Source organism: Sciurus vulgaris, assembly GCF_902686455.1.
Source record: "Sciurus vulgaris genome assembly, chromosome: 2".
Lineage (NCBI taxonomy): Eukaryota > Metazoa > Chordata > Mammalia > Rodentia > Sciuridae > Sciurus > Sciurus vulgaris.
The window spans coordinates 154387003-154408369 of NC_136462.1; the positions used below are offsets into that span (position 1 = coordinate 154387003).

At 37.7% G+C, this 21367-nt stretch overlaps 1 protein-coding gene across 8 annotated transcripts in view; it reads left to right on the forward strand.

Annotated features, from left to right (window-relative positions):
- Positions 1-21367, forward strand: part of LOC306651254 (adipocyte plasma membrane-associated protein-like) — a 191115-nt gene that overhangs the window by 132136 nt on the left and 37612 nt on the right. For 2 of the 8 annotated variants that reach the window (XR_013761113.1, XR_013761114.1), the window contains 2 exons: positions 17193-17253; positions 17917-18350. The exons of 1 other annotated variant lie outside the window; for it this stretch is intronic. Coding sequence is in view for 2 of the 7 variants with exons in the window: in XM_079123793.1 (XP_078979919.1) it covers positions 13876-13935; positions 17917-17959 (103 nt within the window). In the remaining 5 variants the exon portion in view is untranslated. Of the gene's footprint in view, positions 1-13875; positions 13936-17192; positions 17254-17913; positions 18351-21367 lie in introns of those variants that run through there. 5 more of the 8 variants (XR_013761116.1, XM_079123795.1, XR_013761112.1 and 2 more) reach the window with 4 other exon arrangements.

Here is a 21367-nt window from a genome sequence, read left to right on the forward strand (position 1 = left end):
CTAGAGTCTCTCTGATTTGCAGCTGCATAAATGCACCATCCGTCCCAGCCCTGTGGCCTCTTCAGCTGTGGTGAGGTGTCTTACAGGTATCTACAGGCTGTTAAAAAACATTGACTAGAATAGGAAGGACCCAGGACTAGGAATATGTAAGACTAGAGTAACTGGGTTGCTGGGTTTAAGTGCTGTTGAGTTTTCTCTGGTGGTTGGTACATACCCCTGGTGAACTTGTATATTTGTCTTTCAGCATCTCCTGGATGTCCACTGTGGATACAAAGATGCTCCAAGGGTTTCTGCTGTGTTATGACAGTTTCTGCATTCACATGTCAACAAAGACCACTGTTAATGTGCCACCAGCTGTCCCTGATGTACCCAGTCTAACTTGTGATTTTGGTCCCACTTTCCTCAACTTTAAAGTTGAAGGGCAGCATAGGCAGCCCATTTCCTTCAGGAGAACACCGAAGAGTAGGAAAACTACTCTCTACGTGGGGATCTGTCTCAAGATAACTTATTTGTGGAAGGATGGCAGAAAATTTAGAAAAAATTGTAGAAATCTTTTATTTCATACTTATTTAACATCATATTTTCAAGAACTGATAGAGGAAGGTGTGTATGTGAGTGGCAAGTGGGAGTTCCGATTTGAACGATGCAAACTCTGAGTCCCACGACAGCATACCATGGTTTCAGGTTAATTGCCCCATCCCCAGTTGAGGGAGGAAACAAGGCACTTTGAGTTTCCCTGGAGCTGATTGTGCTCTGGTTGTACAGGAGTGAGAATGGAATTGGCCTGGGCCTCTGTGTGCTGCTAGAAGTAAGGGTGGCACCAGTGTTTCACGTTAGTGAGGGGTAAGTACAATTTTGGTTGATGAGAAATATCGCCTAAGGGATAAACTGGGCCTGATCAACTTTTTCTTTTGTATGGTGAATCCCTAGGAACATAAAATGAGGAGAAAAGGTCACTCGTACCCTGTGGTGAACGGCACATGCCTTCTTCTTCTGAGAGTGCGGGTTGGTGATAATGGGGGCTCCCTCACCTGACAGGGCTGTGATGAAGCCAATCTGTGCCTCAGCTTTTAACATAATTGGTCTGTCCCCACACAGAGGGCCACTCCTCAAGGCTGTCATTTTGAGGAATATTATAGCCATAAGTTAGGTGCATGGGCATCCCCAACCTGGTCAGCAGGCAATCGAGGACTTGGGGGAGGGATCTTCCTGGAGTTCCAGAGGACTACAAGTGGGTAGCTATTCACTCTGTTGGTATTTAGAGGCCAGATTTGGGAAGGGAGGGGCAGATATAAAAGAAACTAAGTACCAAGGCTTCAACAGCACCAGAATCCAGGGGAAGCCTCTACAGGATTGTCCTCAGTTACTATCTTTAATCTCTGATTTCTTTAGCATAATGAGCTCAAGCATCTTTCCTTTCAGAGGCTGAGCTCCCCTCTTTTATGTGTTCTGTCTAAAACTGCAACAATTTTAGAACAACAAACAGGAAGTCCCTTCATCACTTGATTAAAAACAATCATTTGAGACAACTGAGTTGGCAGGAAGATGATGTTCTCCTTTTCATGAAGTGGTTGTTGGGGTTTGGATATGGTTGGAGTGGGTCCCTGAAAGTTTCATGTGCTGGAAATGTGGTCCCTAGTGTGGTGATGCTGAGAGGTAGTGAAAGCTTTAGGAGATGGGCCCTAGTGGAAGATGATTAGGTTGTTGGGGGACCACCGTCAGCAGTGAACTCAGTAGCTCCCTTGAGAGTGGGTTGTTATAGGAAGTGTGAGTTTGGCTCCTGAATTTCTCTCACTTCGTATATATATGAAGGTCCTCACCAGTATGACCTGAAATTGGACTTTCAGCCTCCAAAAACAATGACCTAAATAAACGTCTTTTCTTTATAAAGTACCTAACTTCAGCATTTTGTTATAGAAAAGAAAAACAGTACAACACTGGTTTTTCCTTTATTAACTCAGAGTAATATATCTAGAAACTCTGAGAGTAGGAAAGGCTTTTAAAGAACTTCTGGTTTGCTCTCCTTTTCATACTTAGAAAAACTGAAGTCCAGAGATGGAACATAATTTACCCAAGGCCTCATGTCATAGTTGAGGAATATGATGGTCAGACTAGTTACCTGACTTCTTGCTTTGTGCCTTCATAGTTGACAGTTCCATTTTCAGGGTGGATGTCCAGATCAGTATCTGTGGCACTAAGAAATTTAAAGGAGTTACTACATGGGTAGAGCATCCACTGAAGAGCTGTCCACTGGGATCTGAAATACTGCCGTGAGAGATCTGTTACTGGAGTGTTCCCTAATCAGAGAATTCCTCGCTACCCTTCACAGACAAGTTACTGTGGAAGGTTTTTGAGTGTTATGTGACTTACCTTTGCTCCACACACTCTGGAGGCAGAGAGAGGGTTGTTGGTTCTAGGAAGTGGAAGGCCTCTTGGTGGAAGCAGGGAACACTGAACAAGCTGGGACCTATAGGCAGGTTATCCACCACTAAATGGCCCTGGACGTTCTCCATACTCCTCCAAGATTTCAGGAGATGATTTTTTTTCTCTCCACATTTTTATTGGTGCATTATAGTTGTACATAATGATGGGATTTGTTTTTACATATTAGTACATGCACACAACAAACAATGTAATTTGGCCAATGTCATTCCCAGCAATTTTCTCTTCCTTTCCGTCCCACCCATGTTCCCTTTCCTCCACTGATTGCTCTTTGATATTTTATAGTTTGAATATCCATATATATTTTATATATATATTCCTATATATGTTTATATACATTCATATATCTATGAATATACCCTTATGGCAACCAAATTTCTGCTCATAAATTTCCATATATATTCAGTTATATAATCATAGACTATAACTAAAACAAATTATAAATATCCATCTCAAAAGAAAAATAACTACATACAAATATATATCCATTTAAATATTGTTTTCTTTTTAAAATTTTTTTGGGGGTACAACTTTTCATTTCTATGGTTGTATACAATGTAGATTTATACCATTCATGTAATCATGCATATACATAGGGTAATACTGTCTATCTCTTTCTGTCCCTCACCTCCTCCCACTGCTTTTTCCTCTACACTATTCACACTATTCAAAGTTCCTTCATTCTTCTCTTCCCCCCATCACCCCTCATCAATATATATTGTCATGCACTTACCAGAGAAAACATTCGGCCTTTGGTTTCTTGGGCTTGGCCTGTTTCACTTAGCATGATATTTTCCAACTTCATCCATTTACCAGCAATTGCCATAATTTTATTCTTCTTTATGGCTGAGTAATATTCCATTGTGTATATATACTACAGTTTCTTTATCCATTCATCAATTGAAGGGCATCTCAGTTGGTTCCACAATCTAGCTATTGTGAATTGAGCTGCTATAAACACTGATGTGGCTGCATCAATGTAGAATGCTCATTTTAAGTCCTTTGGGTATAAACTGAGGAGTGGGAGAGCTGGGTCAAATGGTGGATCCATTCCAAGTTTTCTGAGGAATCTCCATATTGCTTTTCAGAGTGGATGTACCAATTTGCAACTCCACCAGCAATGTATGAGTGTGCATTTTTCCCCACATCCATGTCAACACTTATTATTGCTTGTGTTCTTGATACTAGCCATTCTAATTGGAGTTAGATGAAATCTTAGGGTGGCTTTAGTTTGCATTTCTCTAATTACCAGGGATGATGAGCACTTTTTCACATATTTGTTGATCACCTATATATCTTCTTCTGTGAAGTATCTGCCCATTTCCTTAGCCCATTTATTGATTGGGTTCTTTGTATTTTGGGTGTAAAGTTTTTAAGTTTTTTATAAACTTTGGAGATGAGTGATCTGTCTGAAGTGTGTGTGGAAAAGATTTTCTCCCACTCTGTAGGCTCTCTTTTCACATTATTGTTTCTTGGGCTGAGGAAAAACTTTTTAGTTTGAATCTACCCCATTTATCGATTCTTGCTTTTATTTCTTACGCTATGGGGGTCTTGTTAAGGAAGTGTGGTCCTAAGCCAATGTGATGGAGATTCGGGCCTCCTTTTTCTTCTATTTGGTGAAGGGTCTCAGGTCTAATTCCTAGATTCATGATCCATTTCGAGTTGAGTTTTGTGCAGGGTGAGAGATAGGTGTTTAATTTCATTTTACTGCATATGGATTTCCAGTTTTCCCAGCACCATTTTTTGAACAGGCTATCTTTTCTCCATTGTAAGTTTTTGGCACCTTTGTCTAGTATGAGATAACTGTACTTATGTGGGCATGTCTCCATGTTTTCTATCCTGTACCATTGATCTACCTGTCTATTTTGGTGCCAGTACCATGCCATTTTTGTTACTATTGCCCTATAGTAGAGTTTAAGATCTGGTATAGTGATACCTCCTGCATCACTCTTCCTGCCCAGGATTGCTTTGGCTCTTCTGGATCTTTTGTCCTTCCAGATGAATTTCATGATTGCTTTTTCTGTTTCTATGAGAAATGTCATAGGTATTTTAATTGGAATTGCATTAAATCTGTATAGAGCCTTTGGAAGTATGGCCATTTTGATAATATTAATTCTGCATATCCAAGAACATGGGAGATCTTTCCATTTTCTAAGATCTTCCTCAATTTCTTTCCTCAATGTTTTGTAGTTTTCATTGTAGAGATCTTTCACCTCTTTGGTTAGATTGATTACCCCCATTTTTTTTTTTTTTGAGGCTATTGTGAATGGAGTTGGGTTCCTCATCTCCCTTTCAGATGTTTTGTCGCTTGCATATAAAAATGCTTTAGATTTATGTGTGTTGATTTTATAGCCTGCTATTTTGCTGAATTCATTTATGACGTCTAGAAGTTTTCTGGAGGAGTTTTTTGGATCCTTTAAATAGAGAATCATGTCATCAGCAAATAGTGACAGCTTGAGTTCCTCTTTTCCTATTTGTATCCCTTTAATTTCTTTAGTCTGTCTAATTGCTCTGGTTAGTATTTCAAGGACAATGTTGATTAGAAGTGGTGAAAGAGAGCATCCTTGTCTTGTTCCCATTTTTAAAGGGAATGGTTTCAGTTTTTCTCCATTAAGAATGATGTTGGCCGTGGGCTTAGCATAAATAGCCTTTACAATGGTTAGTTATGTTCCTACTATCCCTATTTTTTCTAGTATTTTGAGCATTAAAGGGTGTTGTATTTGTCGAATACTTTTTCTGCATCAATTGAAATAATCATATGATTCTTATCCATAAGTCTATTGACCTGATGGATTACATTTATTGATTTATGGATGTTGAACCAACCTTGCATTCCCAGGATGAACCCCACTTGATCATGGTGCATTATCTTCTTAATATGTTTTTGGATATGGTTTGCCAGGATTTTGTTCAGGATCTTTGCATCTATATTCATCAAGGATATTGGTCTAAAATTTTCTTTCCTTGATGTGTTTTTGCCTGTTTTGCGTATGAGGGTGATATTAGCTTCATAGAATGAGTTTGGTAGGGTACCTTCCTTTTCTATTTTCTGGAATACTTTAAGAAGTATTGGAATGAGTTCTTCCTTTTTTTTTTTTTTATTGGTACTGGGGATCGAACTCAGGGCCTTGTGCTTGGGAGGCGAGCACTCTACCAGCTGAGCTATCTCCCCAGCCCAGGATGAGTTCTTCTTTGAAGGTCTTGTAGAACTTGGCTGAGAATCCATCTGGTCCTGGGCTTTTCTTGGATGGTAGATTTTTAATGGCTTCTTCTATTTCATTGCTTGATATTGATCTGTTTAATTTATTTATGTCCTCCTGGTTCAGTTTGGGAGGAGCATATGTCTCTAGAAACTTGTCAATGTCTTCGGTAGTTTCTATTTTGTTGGAGTATAGATTTTCAAAGTAGCTTCTCATGTTATGTATTTCAGTGGTGTCTGTAATGATATTTCCTTTTTCATTATGAATTTTAGCAATTTGAGTTTTCTCTCTCCTCTTTATTAGTGTGGCTAAGGGTTTGTCTATTTTGTTTACTTTTTCAAAGAACCAACTTTTTGTTTTGTCAATTTTTTGAATAGTTTCTTTTATTTCAATTTCATTGATTTCAGCTCTGATTTTAATTATTTCCTGTCTTCTACTACTTTTGCTGTTATTCTGTTCTTCTTTCTCTAGGGCTTTGAGCTGTAATGTTTGGCCATTTAGTTGTTGATTTTTTATTCTTTTCTTGAATGCACTCCATGCAATGAATTTTCCTCTTAGTACTGCTTTCATAGTGTCCCAGAGATTTTGATATGTTGTATCATCATTGTGATTTACCTCTAAGCATTTTTTATCTCCTTCTTGATGTTTTCTGTTATCCATGTTTCATTCAATAGCATATTATTTAGTCTCCAGGTGCTGGAGTAATTTTGTTTTTTATTTTGTCATTGTTCTAATTTCATTTCATTAAGATCTGATAGAACACAAGGTAGCATCTCTATATTTTGCATTTACTAAGGGCTGCTTTGTGGTATAACACATGGTCTATTTTAGAGAAGCATCCATGTGCTGTTGAGTAGAAAGTGTATTCACACATTGATGGATGGAATATTCTATATATGTCTGTTAAGTTCAAGTTATTGATTGGATTATTGAGTTCTATGGTTTCTTTGTTCAGTTTTTGTTTAGAAGATCGTCCAGTGATGAAAGGGGTGTGTTAAATTCACCCAGAATTATTGTGTTGTGATGTTTGATTCCTGAAATTAAGAAGGATTTTTAATGTACATGAATGTGCCATTGTTTGGAGCATAAATATTTATGATCATTATGTCTCGTTGATTTATGGTTCCCTTAAGCACTATTGAATGTTCCTTATACCTTCTGACTACCTTAGGTTTGAAGTTCCATCTGATATGAGGATGGATTACCCTGCTTTTTTTTTTTACTGAGTCCTATGTGTGGTTTGTTTTTTTCCCATCCTTTCTCCTTTAGTCTGTGGGTATCTTTTTCTATGAGATGACTCTCCTGAAGGCAGCATACTGTTAGATTTTTTTTTTTTTTTACATCTAATCTGCCAGTCTATGTCTTTTGATTGATGACTTTAGCCATTAACATTCAGTGTAATTATTGAGATGGGATTTGTATTCCCAGTCATTTGGGCTCATTTTTGGTTTTTAACTTGACTTGGTTTCTCCTTTGATTGGCTTTTCCTTTCACGTAGTTCCTCCCTTTGTTGACTTACACTGTTGGTTTCGATTTCCTCCTCATGGAATATTGTCATGAGAATGTTCTGTAGCACAGGCTTTCTATTTGCAAATTCTTTTAACTTTTGTTTATCATGGAAGGATTTCATTTCATCATCAAATCTTCTGATATCCATATTGATTTCCCCTTTCATGTAATCTGATACTTTTCTCTTACAGTCTTTAAAATTCTATCTTTATTTTGTATGTTGGGAATTTTCATTATAATATGTCTTGGTGTGGATCTGTTGTAATTTTGTACATTTGGTGTCTTTTAAACCTCTTGTATTTGATTTTCCACTTCATTTGTCAGGTTTGGGAAATTTTCTGATATTATTTCATTGAATAGATTGTTCATTTCTTTGGTTTGTATCTCTGTGCCTTCATCATTTCCAAAAATTCTTAGATTTGGTTTTTGCATGTTGTCCCATAATTTTTGGAGGTTCTTTTCATAATTTTTTCCATATTACCTTCTTGGTCAACTAAATTTCAAGATTAAATATTTTGTCTTCATTGCCCGAGGTTCTGTCTTCCAAGCAATCTAGTCAGTTGGTGATGCTTTCTACTGAGTTTTTAATTTGGTTTATCGTTTCCTTCATTTCAAAGATTTCCATTTTTTTTTTTGTTTCAGTATCTCTTTCTCTTTATTGTAATGATCTTTTGCTTCCTGCACTTGCTCTTTTAAATATTTACTGGAGTGATCATTCATTGCTTGCATCTGTTCTCTTAATTCATCCTTTACTGTGCAGATCATTTTAAATATGTACATTCTGAAATCCTTTCCTGATTTTTTTCTAGTGTGCTGTCATTAGATTTTTTTAAATATAGCATCTTGGTTTGCTTGGGGCACTTTCTTCCCTTGTTTTTTCATGTTGTTTGTGTATCTTCCCCTCTAGCAGTGCAGATCTGGGGTACAGCAGTTTCCTCCTTAGAGGTTTATTGACCCTTCAGATTTCCAATACCTCACCTTTAAGGGGGAGATAAATATTAGCAGTACCTAATACATACAATACTCAGCCTTAAACCAAATAGCCCCAAGAAGATGCTAAAAGTTTATGATAATAAACAGAAAGGATGTGTTTGTTTATTATCTATAGTATAACCAATAGATTTGCAATGTGGTCTACAATTTCTAATGGCGGACAAAGAGGATAGGGAGGGGCATTGGGTGTAATTGTTAATAGGATAAGAAGAGAGTATTTAGAGGTACTAGATCATAGGAAGAGTGAAAGTGGAATTAAAAGAACTTTGTTGTTAGCATGAGAAAAGGGAGAAAGAGACTCTGATGAAACAGGTAAATAAGAGGAAAATAGAGTGAGACAAATTTAAAAAATTAAAAATTAAAATTAAAATAAAAAATTCTATGATATCACTGTAATATACTATTCAAACCTCCTGGTTTTCAGTAGCCTGATGCATGAGATAATAATGAACTTCTAGTCTCCAGCAGGTATCTCAGGATAGGAGCTGCTCCACCTAAAGATGGTGCCTTCGGCTTTGGGTATAAGCCAAGATGGCAGCAAAGGCTTCTGTATGTGTTGGTAGATGGGGAGCCATGGAGTAGGCACTGAGTCCTGTGTCACACGGGTGCTGAGTCTTGAAGCTTTGGGTGTGCTGGTGGGCCTGGGTCCTCTTTATTTCCAATATTAAATATTTTGTCTTCATTGTCTGAAGTTCTGTCTTCCAAATGGTCTAGTATGTTGGTGATGTTTTCCATTGAATTTATAATGTGATTTATTGATTCCTTCATTCTGAGGATTTCTGCTTAGTTTGTTTTTATAATCTTTCACTCTTTATTGAAGTGATCTTTCACTTCCTGTATTTTCTCTTTGATCGGAGACCAATATCAATAGCACCAAGTGCAAACAATATACAGTCTCAAATCTAATAGCTCCCAGCAAGGTGTCTTCTGCCCTCTTGCTATAAACAGCAATGATAAATTCAATCACTGTCCACTATAAAAACAAAAAATTTGCCAAACGGATTTACAATTTCAATTAGGGGACAAAGAAAGAACAGAAACAGTGCAGAACATGGTGTTCATGAGGGAGAAAGAAAGAAATCAAAAACAAAACTCCAGAGGTAGAATGGGAGAGAAACCAATAGAGATTGGTTGTTAGGTGGGGAAAATGTATAAATGGAATCTAGGAAGACAGACAGTGAGAGGAAGAATACATATAAAGAGAAAAAAGTTACAAATATAAAAATATATACCAGAACCGCAAAACACTGTCTTCAACAAACTGATGCGCAAAAAACACCCTGCTCCAAATATGGTGGAGAGAGATGCCAGAGAAGAAAAAAATAAAAATAAAATAAATCTTGGAGGAAAATTGAGCAACTGTCTCTTGCAATGTACAAAAGCTTCTCAGCCCTGTCTCTGTCTTCCCACAAGACTGCCTGGCTCAGAAAGGCCCTGGCATACCCAGTCACTTTCTCACCAATCTGGGCCTCAGATATTTTGGGTTTGGCCATGTTGCAATCCCAAGATTCCAACGCCACTGGAATTTGGAGAGAGACCACCAGCGATGAGCAATCCTGAGAGACAGTATTTAGATGGTGCAAAATATTCAATCCCTAAACTAATCCTATTTTTCTACATTAGTCTTATACTTACCAATATACCTCAGAGAAATCCCTATACATATAAGCCATAACATTTTACATGAATGTATCTATGTTTTTTGGACTATAAGTTCATAAATTCACATAAAAACCATAGATATTTTATATATACTCATTTCCATAGGCATAACCCAGATTTCACATGTAATATAACAATATTGCTTACCTTAAGAATATCCATAGATAAAAGTATATTTATAACTTTTGATATATAATATTAGCTCTATATTTACATTTATATTTATATATTGATATATATATGTTCCAAAGGTAACCCATCCCTTAATCCAAAGCTGTAACTCAGAACTAAACCTAACCCTACCCAAAATTGTGAGCCTTTTAAACAAAATTATAAATACTATTGACTATCCATATGTATATTTTCACATATATATTCCATATATTCATATACATTCATATATATATATATATATGTTTATGTGTGTGTATGTACCCTAATGGCCATCCAAATCCTTCCCATAAATTTTCGTATATATCAGTGCATAATTATATCCTATATCTCACCAAAACTATAAACATCCATCTCAAAATAAAAATAACTATATACAAATTCATTTCCATTTAAATATTTTAATGTATATTTTTACATATATCTTCATGTCGTATTCATATATATGGATAAAAAATTCAAACCCACTATTACTGTGTTGTGGTCTATTTGGTTCTTGAAGTCGAGAAGTGTTTGTTGGATATATGTAGATACTCCATTGTTTGGAGCATAAATACTTATGATTGTTCTTGTTGGTGTATAATTCCCTTAAGCAGTAGGAAATGTCCTTCTTTGTCCCTTCTGATTAACTTTGGCTTGAAGTTCACTTTATCTGATGTGAGGATAGAAATCCCCACTTGTTTATGTGAGTCACATGAGTGATATGATTTTTCCCATTCTTTCATCTTCAGTCTTGGATGTCTTTGCCTATGAGATGAGTCTCATGAAGACAGCATATTGTGAGTCTTGATTTTTAATCCATTTTGCCAGCCTGTGTCTTTTGATTGATGAACTTAGGCCATTCATATTCAAGGTTATTATTGAGATATGATTTGTGTTTCCAGTCATTTTGGTTTATTTCTGGTTTTTAATTTGAATTAGTTTCTCTTTTATTGACTATTCTTTTAGTATAGTTACTCTATTCACTGGTTTTCACTATTTTTTCATTTCATCTCCATGGAATATTTTGTTTAGAATATTCTGAAGTGCAGGCTTTCTGGTTGGGAATTTTTTTAGTTTTTGTTTATCTTGGAAGGTTTTTATTTTATCTTCAAATCTGAAATTTAATTTTGCTAGATATAGGATTCTTGGTTTGGCATCTGTTTTATTTCAGAGCTTGATATTTGTAGTTCCAGGACCTCCTCGATTTGAAGGTCTGGGTTGAGTGTTATGCCACCTGCAATTCCCCTCAGTGCTTGACAAGGATTCCGCTGAGTTAAAAAGATGTTTGCAAAGTCTCATTCTCATTGGGAATTTGGGTTGTGGGCTTTCCTTCCTTGCTTGCTTAATATGTGTAGGTTTACTATTAATATTTTATGTGTTTTCCCTGAAAATAGGGGTCTTAACAGAACCAGGATTAGAACATAAAAATCAAACTTCTTATGGAACAGTGATTTCAGATTTACTCATTTGCTATGAAACTCTGAGTAATCAAGATTGCTATGAGAAAATATAAAAACAGATTCTAGCTGCCGATCCCCTGTTGACTACTCTCAGACGACCTGAAACACATAGGCAAATAATTCCAACCCCATCAGGAAGGAATAACAGGATCAGAAGAAATAAAGAGTTCCTCAATGTTAAGTTCACACAGTATAAGATGATATCATATATTTGTTAGCTTAAAATGTCTAGCACTTATTAACTACAGCAGTAGTCACACAACTGATGTTTATTTAACCCAGTTGAACTTGCTTTAACCTTTATGATCAGTTAAATATTAATATGTCTTATTGTTTAGTTATAGGTTATCACAAGTAAACAATTACTAGAATAATTAGAATACTTCATTGTCTAGTCTAGTAATGATCATACAAAATACTTTTGTTTTTCTTCCTGTGACCTTTTCCTATTCTGAAAAAACATGTGTAACTGCCTACCTTTTAATGTATAAAAAGTTGGCTGGGAAAAATAAAATTTAGAGCTTAGTATCCATTTCTTGAATTTGTGTTGCTTTGTTCTCCACCTCGCCAACACCTATTCCATCACCTGTGACCACTACGACCCCTGCTAGGGCTGGACCCTGGCTGTTGAGGAATCAGCTGAGATCCATGTTGATTTTCCCCTATATATAATCTGAAGTTTTTCTCTGTAGACTTTAAAATTCTATCCTTATTCTGTGTGCTAGTTCTGTTCATGGTTTCTTAATATATTCTCTCTGTGGTCAAGTCTATTTTCAAGATTATATATTTTGTCTTCATTGCCTGAGGTTCTGTCTTCCAAGTGGTCTAGTGTGTTGGTAATGCCTTATATCAAATTTTTAATTTTATTGTTTCCTTCATTTCAAGGATTTATGTTTGCTTTTTTTTCCCAGAATCTCCATCTCTTTATTGAAATATCTTTTGCTACCTGTATTTGCTTTTAATCATCCTTTACTTCATAGATCAGTTTAACTATGTGTATTTTAAACTCCTTCTTTGACATTTATTCCACTGTGGTGTCAAAGGATTCTGTTATTGGGGTATCTTGGTTTTCTTGAGGCAATTTGTTTGCTTGCTTTTTCATGTTGTTTGTGTGTCTACCCAAATAACAGTATGAATCTTAGGCAGTAGAGTTTCTACCTGTGGACTTATGGTGTCCCTGAGGTTTTCCAGTACCTCACTCTTTAGGGGGAGACAGATAATAACAATGACCCATGCAAACAATTTACAGCATTAAATCAAATAGTTCCTACTATGATGTCTACAATGTTAATTATCACAATAAACAGAAATGATAGGATCAGTTATTGTCTACAATAAAAACTGTAAGTTTGCAAAAGGGTTTACATTTTAGATGGTGGACAGGGAGAGAACAGAAGTGATATAAGATGTGATGATTATGAGGGAGGAGGAGAGGAGATAGGAGTAAAAGGTTAAAGGATGAGAGAAAGGGAGAACAATAGAGATTGAGTGTTAGCAGAAGAAAAAAGAAAATTGAGGGAAATGGGAAAATATATATATAAAGAAAAATTTTAAAAATTAAAAATAAAAATAAAAAATAAAAAACAAAGCCAAAATATACTAATCAAACATCCTAAATCATCCTAAATCACAAAGAACTAATCCATGTAAAATAATTGGCTTCAAATATGCTAGAGAAAAAAAATAGAAGAAAAAAATAGGAAACTATATAAATGTCCATCTACCATTAAGATCACAATTAATGAAAAAGAATTAAAAGAAAAGAAAAAAAAAATCTTGATGAAAAGTTAAAGAATTCTTTCCATTGGAGTTCAAAATATTTTCAGCTTCTCTTTTCAGCAGTTTTAGGTTGGGTCTTCCGACGTGTGATGCTCCACACTCTGGATTGCTGGAGGGAGAGAGGTAATCCCATAGGAGGAGTTCCTGGAGGCAGGGTTCAGGCTTAGACAGGCTCCAGGCTCTTTGCTGAATGCTAATTGGTTTGGAGATTTTAAATCAGTGAACCTCCAGTGCCCAGTACTTGCTGGTTTATGCTAGAAGACTTTACCACAGGGATTTTCCCTGAGTTCCACTCATGGGATGGGGGAGCCAATTCTTTGTCCCCTACATCACCTACAGACCCCATGTTTCCTGGTCTCTGGTTCAGTCTCCAATTTCTCTCCCAACCCTCTTTTGAGTTCCCTTGTCAGCTGCATCTCTCCCAGCCAGCTGTGCAAACAGTGAGATTGGAGGGGGAGGGGTACGGTCAGGTGGGTTTCCATGACCAGTTGTTCCCTGTGTAAACCTCTCTCCATATTTTATTTTCTTTTGGTCACTTAAGCACATTCTGTGTTGTGCAGCATGTGTTTACTGAGCCTGTATTTCAGGCCAAACTCAGGTTTGCCAGGAATTGGCTTTCTCTATTGCTGGTCCCCAAGCCACAGCTGCAAAATGTTTCCTTTCTTTGTCTTCCACAGGCTGCCTGGAGAGGTGGGCTTCTTTCCCCACACATGGATATTGTGCATCGAGTCCTTCAGGTTTGTTGGGCAATGTCCTTGGCCTCTAAATGCTCTGTACCAGACATGCCTTGGACCTCTCCAAAATGTGGGTTCCTTTAATTCCCTTATCTCTTTACTATGCTCATGGAGAGATCCCTCTGACTGGAGTTTCTGGCCTGACTGTGGCAGTGGCTCTGCAACTGGGGATTTTTTCCTTTCCTTATTTTATTATATCCTACCTCCTATGTCCCTGGTCTGTTTTGAATGACCAGTTTAAGTTCCAGTTATGTCCTGCCCCCCTTCCCCCCCCCCCTTTTTTTTACTCACCTTGCAGAGAAGCTGCCTGTCTGCTTTCTTGGTTTCATGCCACAGAGCAGCCAGGAGCATGACGTCTTCTATTCCACCATCTTGGAGCTCCATCAGGAGGCAATTTATCTGCTGTAGTCACCTAATTGCTCTCAAGATCTTTGGGAAGAGAGGGCTTTGGAGAAAAGGCAAACTCACTGATCTACAGGGGAGGAAGAGATCAGGGAAGACTACTGGGGACAGAATGGGTGTGGAAGGTGTCTAGGAGAGTAGAGTCAGCAGAAGCCCATCTGGCCCAAACACAGATGGTACATTTGTTGGCTGTTAGCTATGGGCTATTTTCCAGGGGATATGGATGTCTCAGTTCCATGAAACATCTCCCTCCCCACACACAATCCTTGTGAGAGATGGGCCCTGCTATAGTTTGAATCTAGAATGCTCCAATATTCGCCCAGGTGTCAAGGATTTGGTCCTCAGCTTGGCACTATTGGGAGGAGGTGGATCTTTTAAGAGGTGGGGACTAGCATGGGATCTTCAGGTCATTAGGAGTGTCCTCTTAAAGGAGATAGTGGCACCCTGGCTCCTTCTTTCTCTTCTCTTTCACTCCTGGCCAGAAGGTAAGTAGGTTTGCTTTGCAAAATGCTTCTGCCATGATGTGCTGCCTTGTCGCAGGCCCAAACCAATGGGAGCAATCAGTCATGGACTGAAACCTCCAACACTGTGAGCCAAAATTACTCTTTTCTCTCTATAAGTAGATTAATCTCATATATTTGTTACAGTAACAAAAAGTTGACAAACACAAGTTCAGAACAAAGAACTCCAAAATAATTTACTGTTAGGGTCATGATCATCTTATCTCTGTCTCCAGCTCTGTGAGACACACAAAGAAACCTGGGATTTTTCAAAATTTAGGTCTTTCATTGAGTGAACAAAGTAGTTTACCCAAGTGCTCTGGGGCTCCCAGCTGACTTGATTGAGAGACATTGTCAATGTCGATGTGAAGGAGAGAAAATGGGATCAATGCTGGGATCATCCTGGAGGGTGCTCACAGGAGTTGTTGACCCAGTGAATGTAGGTGACAATGCAGGGGTGCGGTAAGTCAGAATAAAACTGTGTAGAGTTCTTGGCTTAGTGGGAACAGTCTCGGCAAGGAAAGGAAATGGTTGAAGAAAAAGGGGATGTCTGGTCTCAGACACAAAGCATCAGGTTAGAGGTGGGGAGAGAGTGGGCATTGGTGGGGGCTGGTGTAGGAACCATTTCTAAAGGAAACTAGGGCAATACCTGTTGCCTTGGTGGGAGGGAAGTATGGCACCTACTCTATGGACTTCAGTGAAACCAAAACAGGTGTCCTGAGTGGGCAGTCATGCAGGCAAGAGGGGCCTTTTCTGTAAAGAATTTTATAGCAATCATAAAACTGCCTGCAATCTGTCTGCTTTTTATTATGACTAGGCATTGGTAATGCTAAACAATGTCAGTGATAAAATATTGCTTCTTGAAAATCTGTTTGTCAAAGTTCTAAAGAATTGCTCTGATTATTGTTGAGCATGTATACATGCACACACACATATATAATCATATATATGTAAACATGTTATACGTGTATATACTTTATATCACATTATATGTGTACCTAAATATTATATATATACTTGAAATTGGAAGATATTCATTACTTAGCCTTTCATAAACAATGTTTTTTACATGGCAGTTAATTAGAGAACTTTTATGTCCAGAGGTAGCACCTGACATATTTTGCTTTCGTAAAAAAATTTAAAATTTTTTCTCTTTTCTTTTTCCTTTCTTTTTTTCCTTCTTCCTTTATCCTCCTTTCTTCCCCCTTCCTTCCTTCATTTTCTCCCTTTCCTTCTCCCCATCCTCCTCCTCCTACTCCTCCCTGTCCTCTTCCTCCTTCTTTTTACATAGTTGAGTTTGAACCCAAGGTCTTGCACATGCTAGGCAAGTACTCCATTACCAGGCCACACCCTGAGCTCCTATGCTTTTCTTTTGAGAGTTAGCTTAGAAACCCTCAGAATCCTTCAATCTTGCTTCTTATTGTGTCTAGGCAGTTCATTTCTTCAACCCCCTCCCATACTCTATAATCCTCTGTTTAAACAGTTGGTTCTGAATAAAACATGATCACAAAGTGTTTTTAAAGACAGTGAATAGAACTTGAATTCTGGCATTTTATGTGATTGCTTGGAGATTTAATGTATGTTTAAAATGTAAAGTAGTGAGACAGACAATAATTTTTGAGGTTTTCTTTTTTTGGTAAGAAAATATAGTTCTTGTCTAGGAATGGTGGCACACACCTATAATCAGTCCTAGCAACCTGGGAGGCTGAGGCAGGTGAATTACAAGTCTGAGGCCAACCTGGGTAACTTAATGAGGCCCTCTCTCAAAATAAAAAGATAAAAAAAGGCTGGAGATGTAGATGAATGGTAGAGTACACTCTTGGGTTTTGTTCCCCAGGGGAAAAAAAGTAAATTTAGTTCTTATATAAAATTTTAGATCCTATATGAAATAGTTTGCTGAGTTTAAACAATATCTTTATAACAGAAATTTCACATAATAGGGGTGGGGTGGGGGGTGAGAGAAGAATGGAGGAACTTTAGATTACATAAAGGGAAATGAGAGGGAGGAGGAGGCAGGGATATAAAAGATGATTTCCACCATATAAAAGATGGTGGAATGAGACAGACATCATTACCCCTGTACATATATGATTACACGAATGGTATGAATCTACATTGTGTGCAACCATAGAAATGAAAAGTTGACCCCATTTGTGTACAATGAATCAAAATGCAGCCTGTAAAAATAAAAACAATTTAAAAAAGAGAAATTTCTGCTTCTTTCAAAAGGGTGATCTTTTTAACTCTAAAAAATAAACCAAGAAAATAGTGAATAATATTAAAGATTATGTGATTGTTTACTTTTAAAGTCAAATTTATTGAGGTTTAAATTGCACAAAGTAAAATCACCATTTTTAGGTGAACAGATTGATGATTTCCCTTGGATAAATACTTATGAGTCTGCTTGCTGGAGTGTATGGTAAGTAACTTTTTTCTTCGGGATACATTTTTATTGTGTAAAATATACAAAATATAGAGTTTGCTATTTTATGTATGATTTTTCAATGTAAAATTCAGTAGCACTGAGTACATTTGCAATGTCAGGCAGTTGTCAACCGTGGTCTCTTTTCAGGACTTTTTCTTCACTTAACAAAAATTCTGAACTCATTACACAACAACTCCCTATCCCTTTTCTCAGTCCCTATAACTGCTATTCTACGTTTGTAAAAATTGTATTTTTTATTTTCAATTAACATATAGTAATTGTACATATTTATGGGATGCTGTATGTTTTAATACATATACACAATGAGTAATTAGATGTGATAATTGACATATCTATCACCTCAGACATTTACCATTTCCTCACATTAGGAACATTCAAAATTCTCTCTACCAGTTATTTTGAAATATTCAATTAATGATTACCCACCATATTTATCCTACTTAGCTATAGGACATTATAGCTCCTTCTCACTGTTCTCCTGTACTCACTGACCATCCTCTCTCTCCATCATCTTCCTTCCCCATACCTTTTCTAGGCTATGGAAACAACTTTTCTCTATGTCTTTTAAATTGATTTTTTATTTTCCACATATAAGTGAGAACACATGGTATTTGTCTTTCTTAATGTCCTCAGCAGATCCTGGCTTGGTCACTGGAGTTTGGTGCTGAGAAGCCCTTGAAGAGTTAAATCAATTTTGAGAGAGACTGAATGGAGATTTAGACACACAGAGATCTGCTTCATGTGATGCTGCTTGACATGAAATCAGTGGAAGATTAGGATTTCTATGGACTACAAAGGAGGTCTTCTCCTGAACTTTTCATAGAATAAACTCTTTTTGCTCCCAGATTCTGGTGTTCATATCTAAGACACCAACCTGAGATAGTGGACAGTAAATCAATAGTTCATCTTGCAAAAACCTCATGTTAGAGTGTTATATGGGCGTTGCTTATTTTGATCTCTCTCAAAGTGTCATGCAGAAGGGAAAATCCATCTTGCCAACCAGAGTCTCTCAGTGTCTGTATATAGCAACTAGTTAAAGTCTTAAAAATAAATTAACAAATACTCTCCTGGGGGACCTCCCCCCCTCGGCCAAAACTACAGCAAACAGAACGCATGTACAAAGCAAACCTGGCCCATGAATAGCCAACAGGCTATCTCATTGTTTCACTTAGGGGATGTAATGAGGAAAGAGGCCTTTTTGGGCTGCAAGTGTATTCGATTTGAACTGCTTCTCTTAGGAACACCTTGCACTTCTCTGAACTCCCTGCTTGAGAAAGCCTGGTGCCCACTGGAACATTGATCATGTCTATAATGTACAAAGCTGCTCTCCCCACCCTTTCTGCTACAGCCGTTTTCCCCACCTTCCAACTACTTGTCAGTCTGTGAACATCCTAGCTAGCTATTGGCTCATCAGTCAGTTTGCAAGTATCCTTCTCTGTTATTGGTCCCCTGTTAGCCCGGCAGAATTAAACTGCTTAAGGGTAGCTACCCTGCCATCTTTTCTCTCATGCTTTCTTTCTCCTACTCACTTTCTTTCTCCTCCTCGCTTTTCACTCTCTCTAGCGCATGCCCTTTCTCTTTACTTTCTCTTTTCCTCTCATTTTCTCTTACTCTGCAGGGAGACACTCTGCTTAATAAACTCCCTTATGTGATTTCCCTGTCGGGTGTGGTTTTTGTGGGATTTCCTTATAATGTCAGTAAATGAATCAGCTACAGGTTCAGTTGGCCAAAGCAATGTGGTGATAGCTAGGGTTTCCATTCCAATTGACTGTTCCAAATGAACTCTGGTCTACTGGCTAGCTGGTGCTACCATTTGGCTTGTGTAGGGGAAAAAATCCAGCTCTACCAACATTGTAAATCCATGGATCCTTCCATAGCAGAGCTACTGTGACTCTGGCTGAGTAGAAATGTGGATTCCTTATCTACCACTGGACCTCAGGACTGGCTTAAAATAGCCACATTTTAGATTTTAAACTATCAACCTGCAGCATGAGTGTCAAGAAGCTCTCATAGCAAACCCCATAGGCCAGACTCTATTTGTAATCAAATAATCCAAGTATTATATCATCACTAAAGAGAAAAATTCATAAGTGGCCCTTGGTAGCACAGTTAATTGTCACAAAAAAGCAGAAGCTGAGACAAGATGGGCAGGAAAAATGTCAAAAGAAGCAGAAGCATCAAGGTTCCTGTTGGCAGCTCATGGACCAAATTTGTTCTACTGGATCTTATTTTATTTTTTTACCAATTTGTTTTGGGGACTTCATTTAGTTCCTATGTACCAACACTGAGAAATTCTGATTAGCAGGGTGGAGTTCCACTTCTGCTTGGCACCGAAGGAGATCAAAATAGGCCACCTTCAAATAACACTTGAACATTTTGAGATGACAATTCAAGGGAATTGCAGACACAGCCAATAACTCTAAGACTGTCCTTTTGTGGGGGATTTGCATCTGTAGTGGAAGTAAACCATAAATGCAAATGGGTTTTCCTCAGGGTATTCCTCTATCTGCCTAGGACAGATCTTTTCACAGGAGGAAGATAAGAAGAATAAGACTCCTGGCCCTGACAGGGATTATCACAGGTGGCCTTCTGATGACCTTCACTGGGGGACTTTTCCTGCAAAATAACCTTTGGTCAGTCCATTTTTCTCCCTCCTCCCTCCCATTCCCTGCCATCTCCTCCCTTCAGGAGCCCCAACTTTTCTTTTCATAAGGTTTCAACTCTGTACTCCTCTTTTGAGTCTCATACTGTATATGTGTGGCTCCCATTTTTAGGCATGTCCACCAAGAATAAATTCAACCTGGCCAAGAACAAGTAAGATTATATTTATCTGGGGCCAATTAGGTTTGCAACCCAGGAGACATTGATTCAAACAGACAAATTGTGTTCCATGGCTTCGAGGAAGTGGTTGCTGTATTTAAAACCTAAAACTGCAAACGGGTTGGTAGTTCTCATCATTGTCTAGGATTATGATTGATGCTGCTAAAAGTTACGCTTTTCTGTAAGAAAGGGATTGGGTGCAGTTCAGTTTCTGAGTAGTTTAGGGAAAAGGGTTCTTCTTACCGATGGTCAGCAGGACTCAGCAAACAATATTTCAGGAAACTGTTTCAGCCCATTTCAAAGGTCACCTTACATCCAAAGATGGATCTGCCGGTAGTCCAGTTTAAAAGTTTAGTTTAAATGTGAACATGTCTAAAACCTGATTCAACAGTGACCTCTGGGTTTATTTAAAGTGCCTCAAGTCAATATCTCTATTTTGATGTTCTTCCTTGACAGGCATATAACAAAATTTGTTATTTTTTCCCTTTGAATTTGTCTTTTGTCAGTTTGTTTCATAAACTAAAATTACTGAAAATTCAGAGAGAAAAGAGAACATTTTAAATTTCCCTTTAGCATCACCTGGCTCTAAACAGGACACATTTACAGGACACATTTACCTGCTTGATGTCTGTGGGCCATGGGTTCTGGGACGGACTTTGAGGAGGGACCTGTGGGACCCTTCAAGAATGGGTAGAGATGCCTGGAGACACTTGGGTTAGAATATTGTAATCGTGAGTGGGGTGCCGGGGTCCAGCCCTAGCAGGGTTTGGGGGTCCTAGGTGGATGGGAGGCGTCGGGGCAGTGAGAAACAGCACACAGAGACACCAAGTGTTCTGAGGCTGAATCTGTCTTTATTTTTTTCTGCCAGGCTTTTTATAGATATTTTTATTTAGTAATGATTATATCATTTTATGGCTAGTTTAAAATAAGAAAAACCTTTAAAAGTACAATCTATGCTTCTTCTCAAAGTACACATTCTCTCTGTATGACAACCCAGACCAAAACAATCTTATTTCCCAGCTAGATTAAAACAACCTTGTCTCCCAGCTAAACTGAGGGCACCATGATCTGCCAGTCTTCAACCTTCAGAACAAACACGTTACTAGATTTTCTGAGAAACCACCCCCACCATGAAATCCAGTGTTTAACAGTGAAAAGTATTTACTATTATTAAAGGGCAAAGAAATCAACTTATAATTAATATTTAGTCTATTCTAATTTCAAAGAATTAGACTAAACGTAGGAAAAGCACAAATTATATTTATGA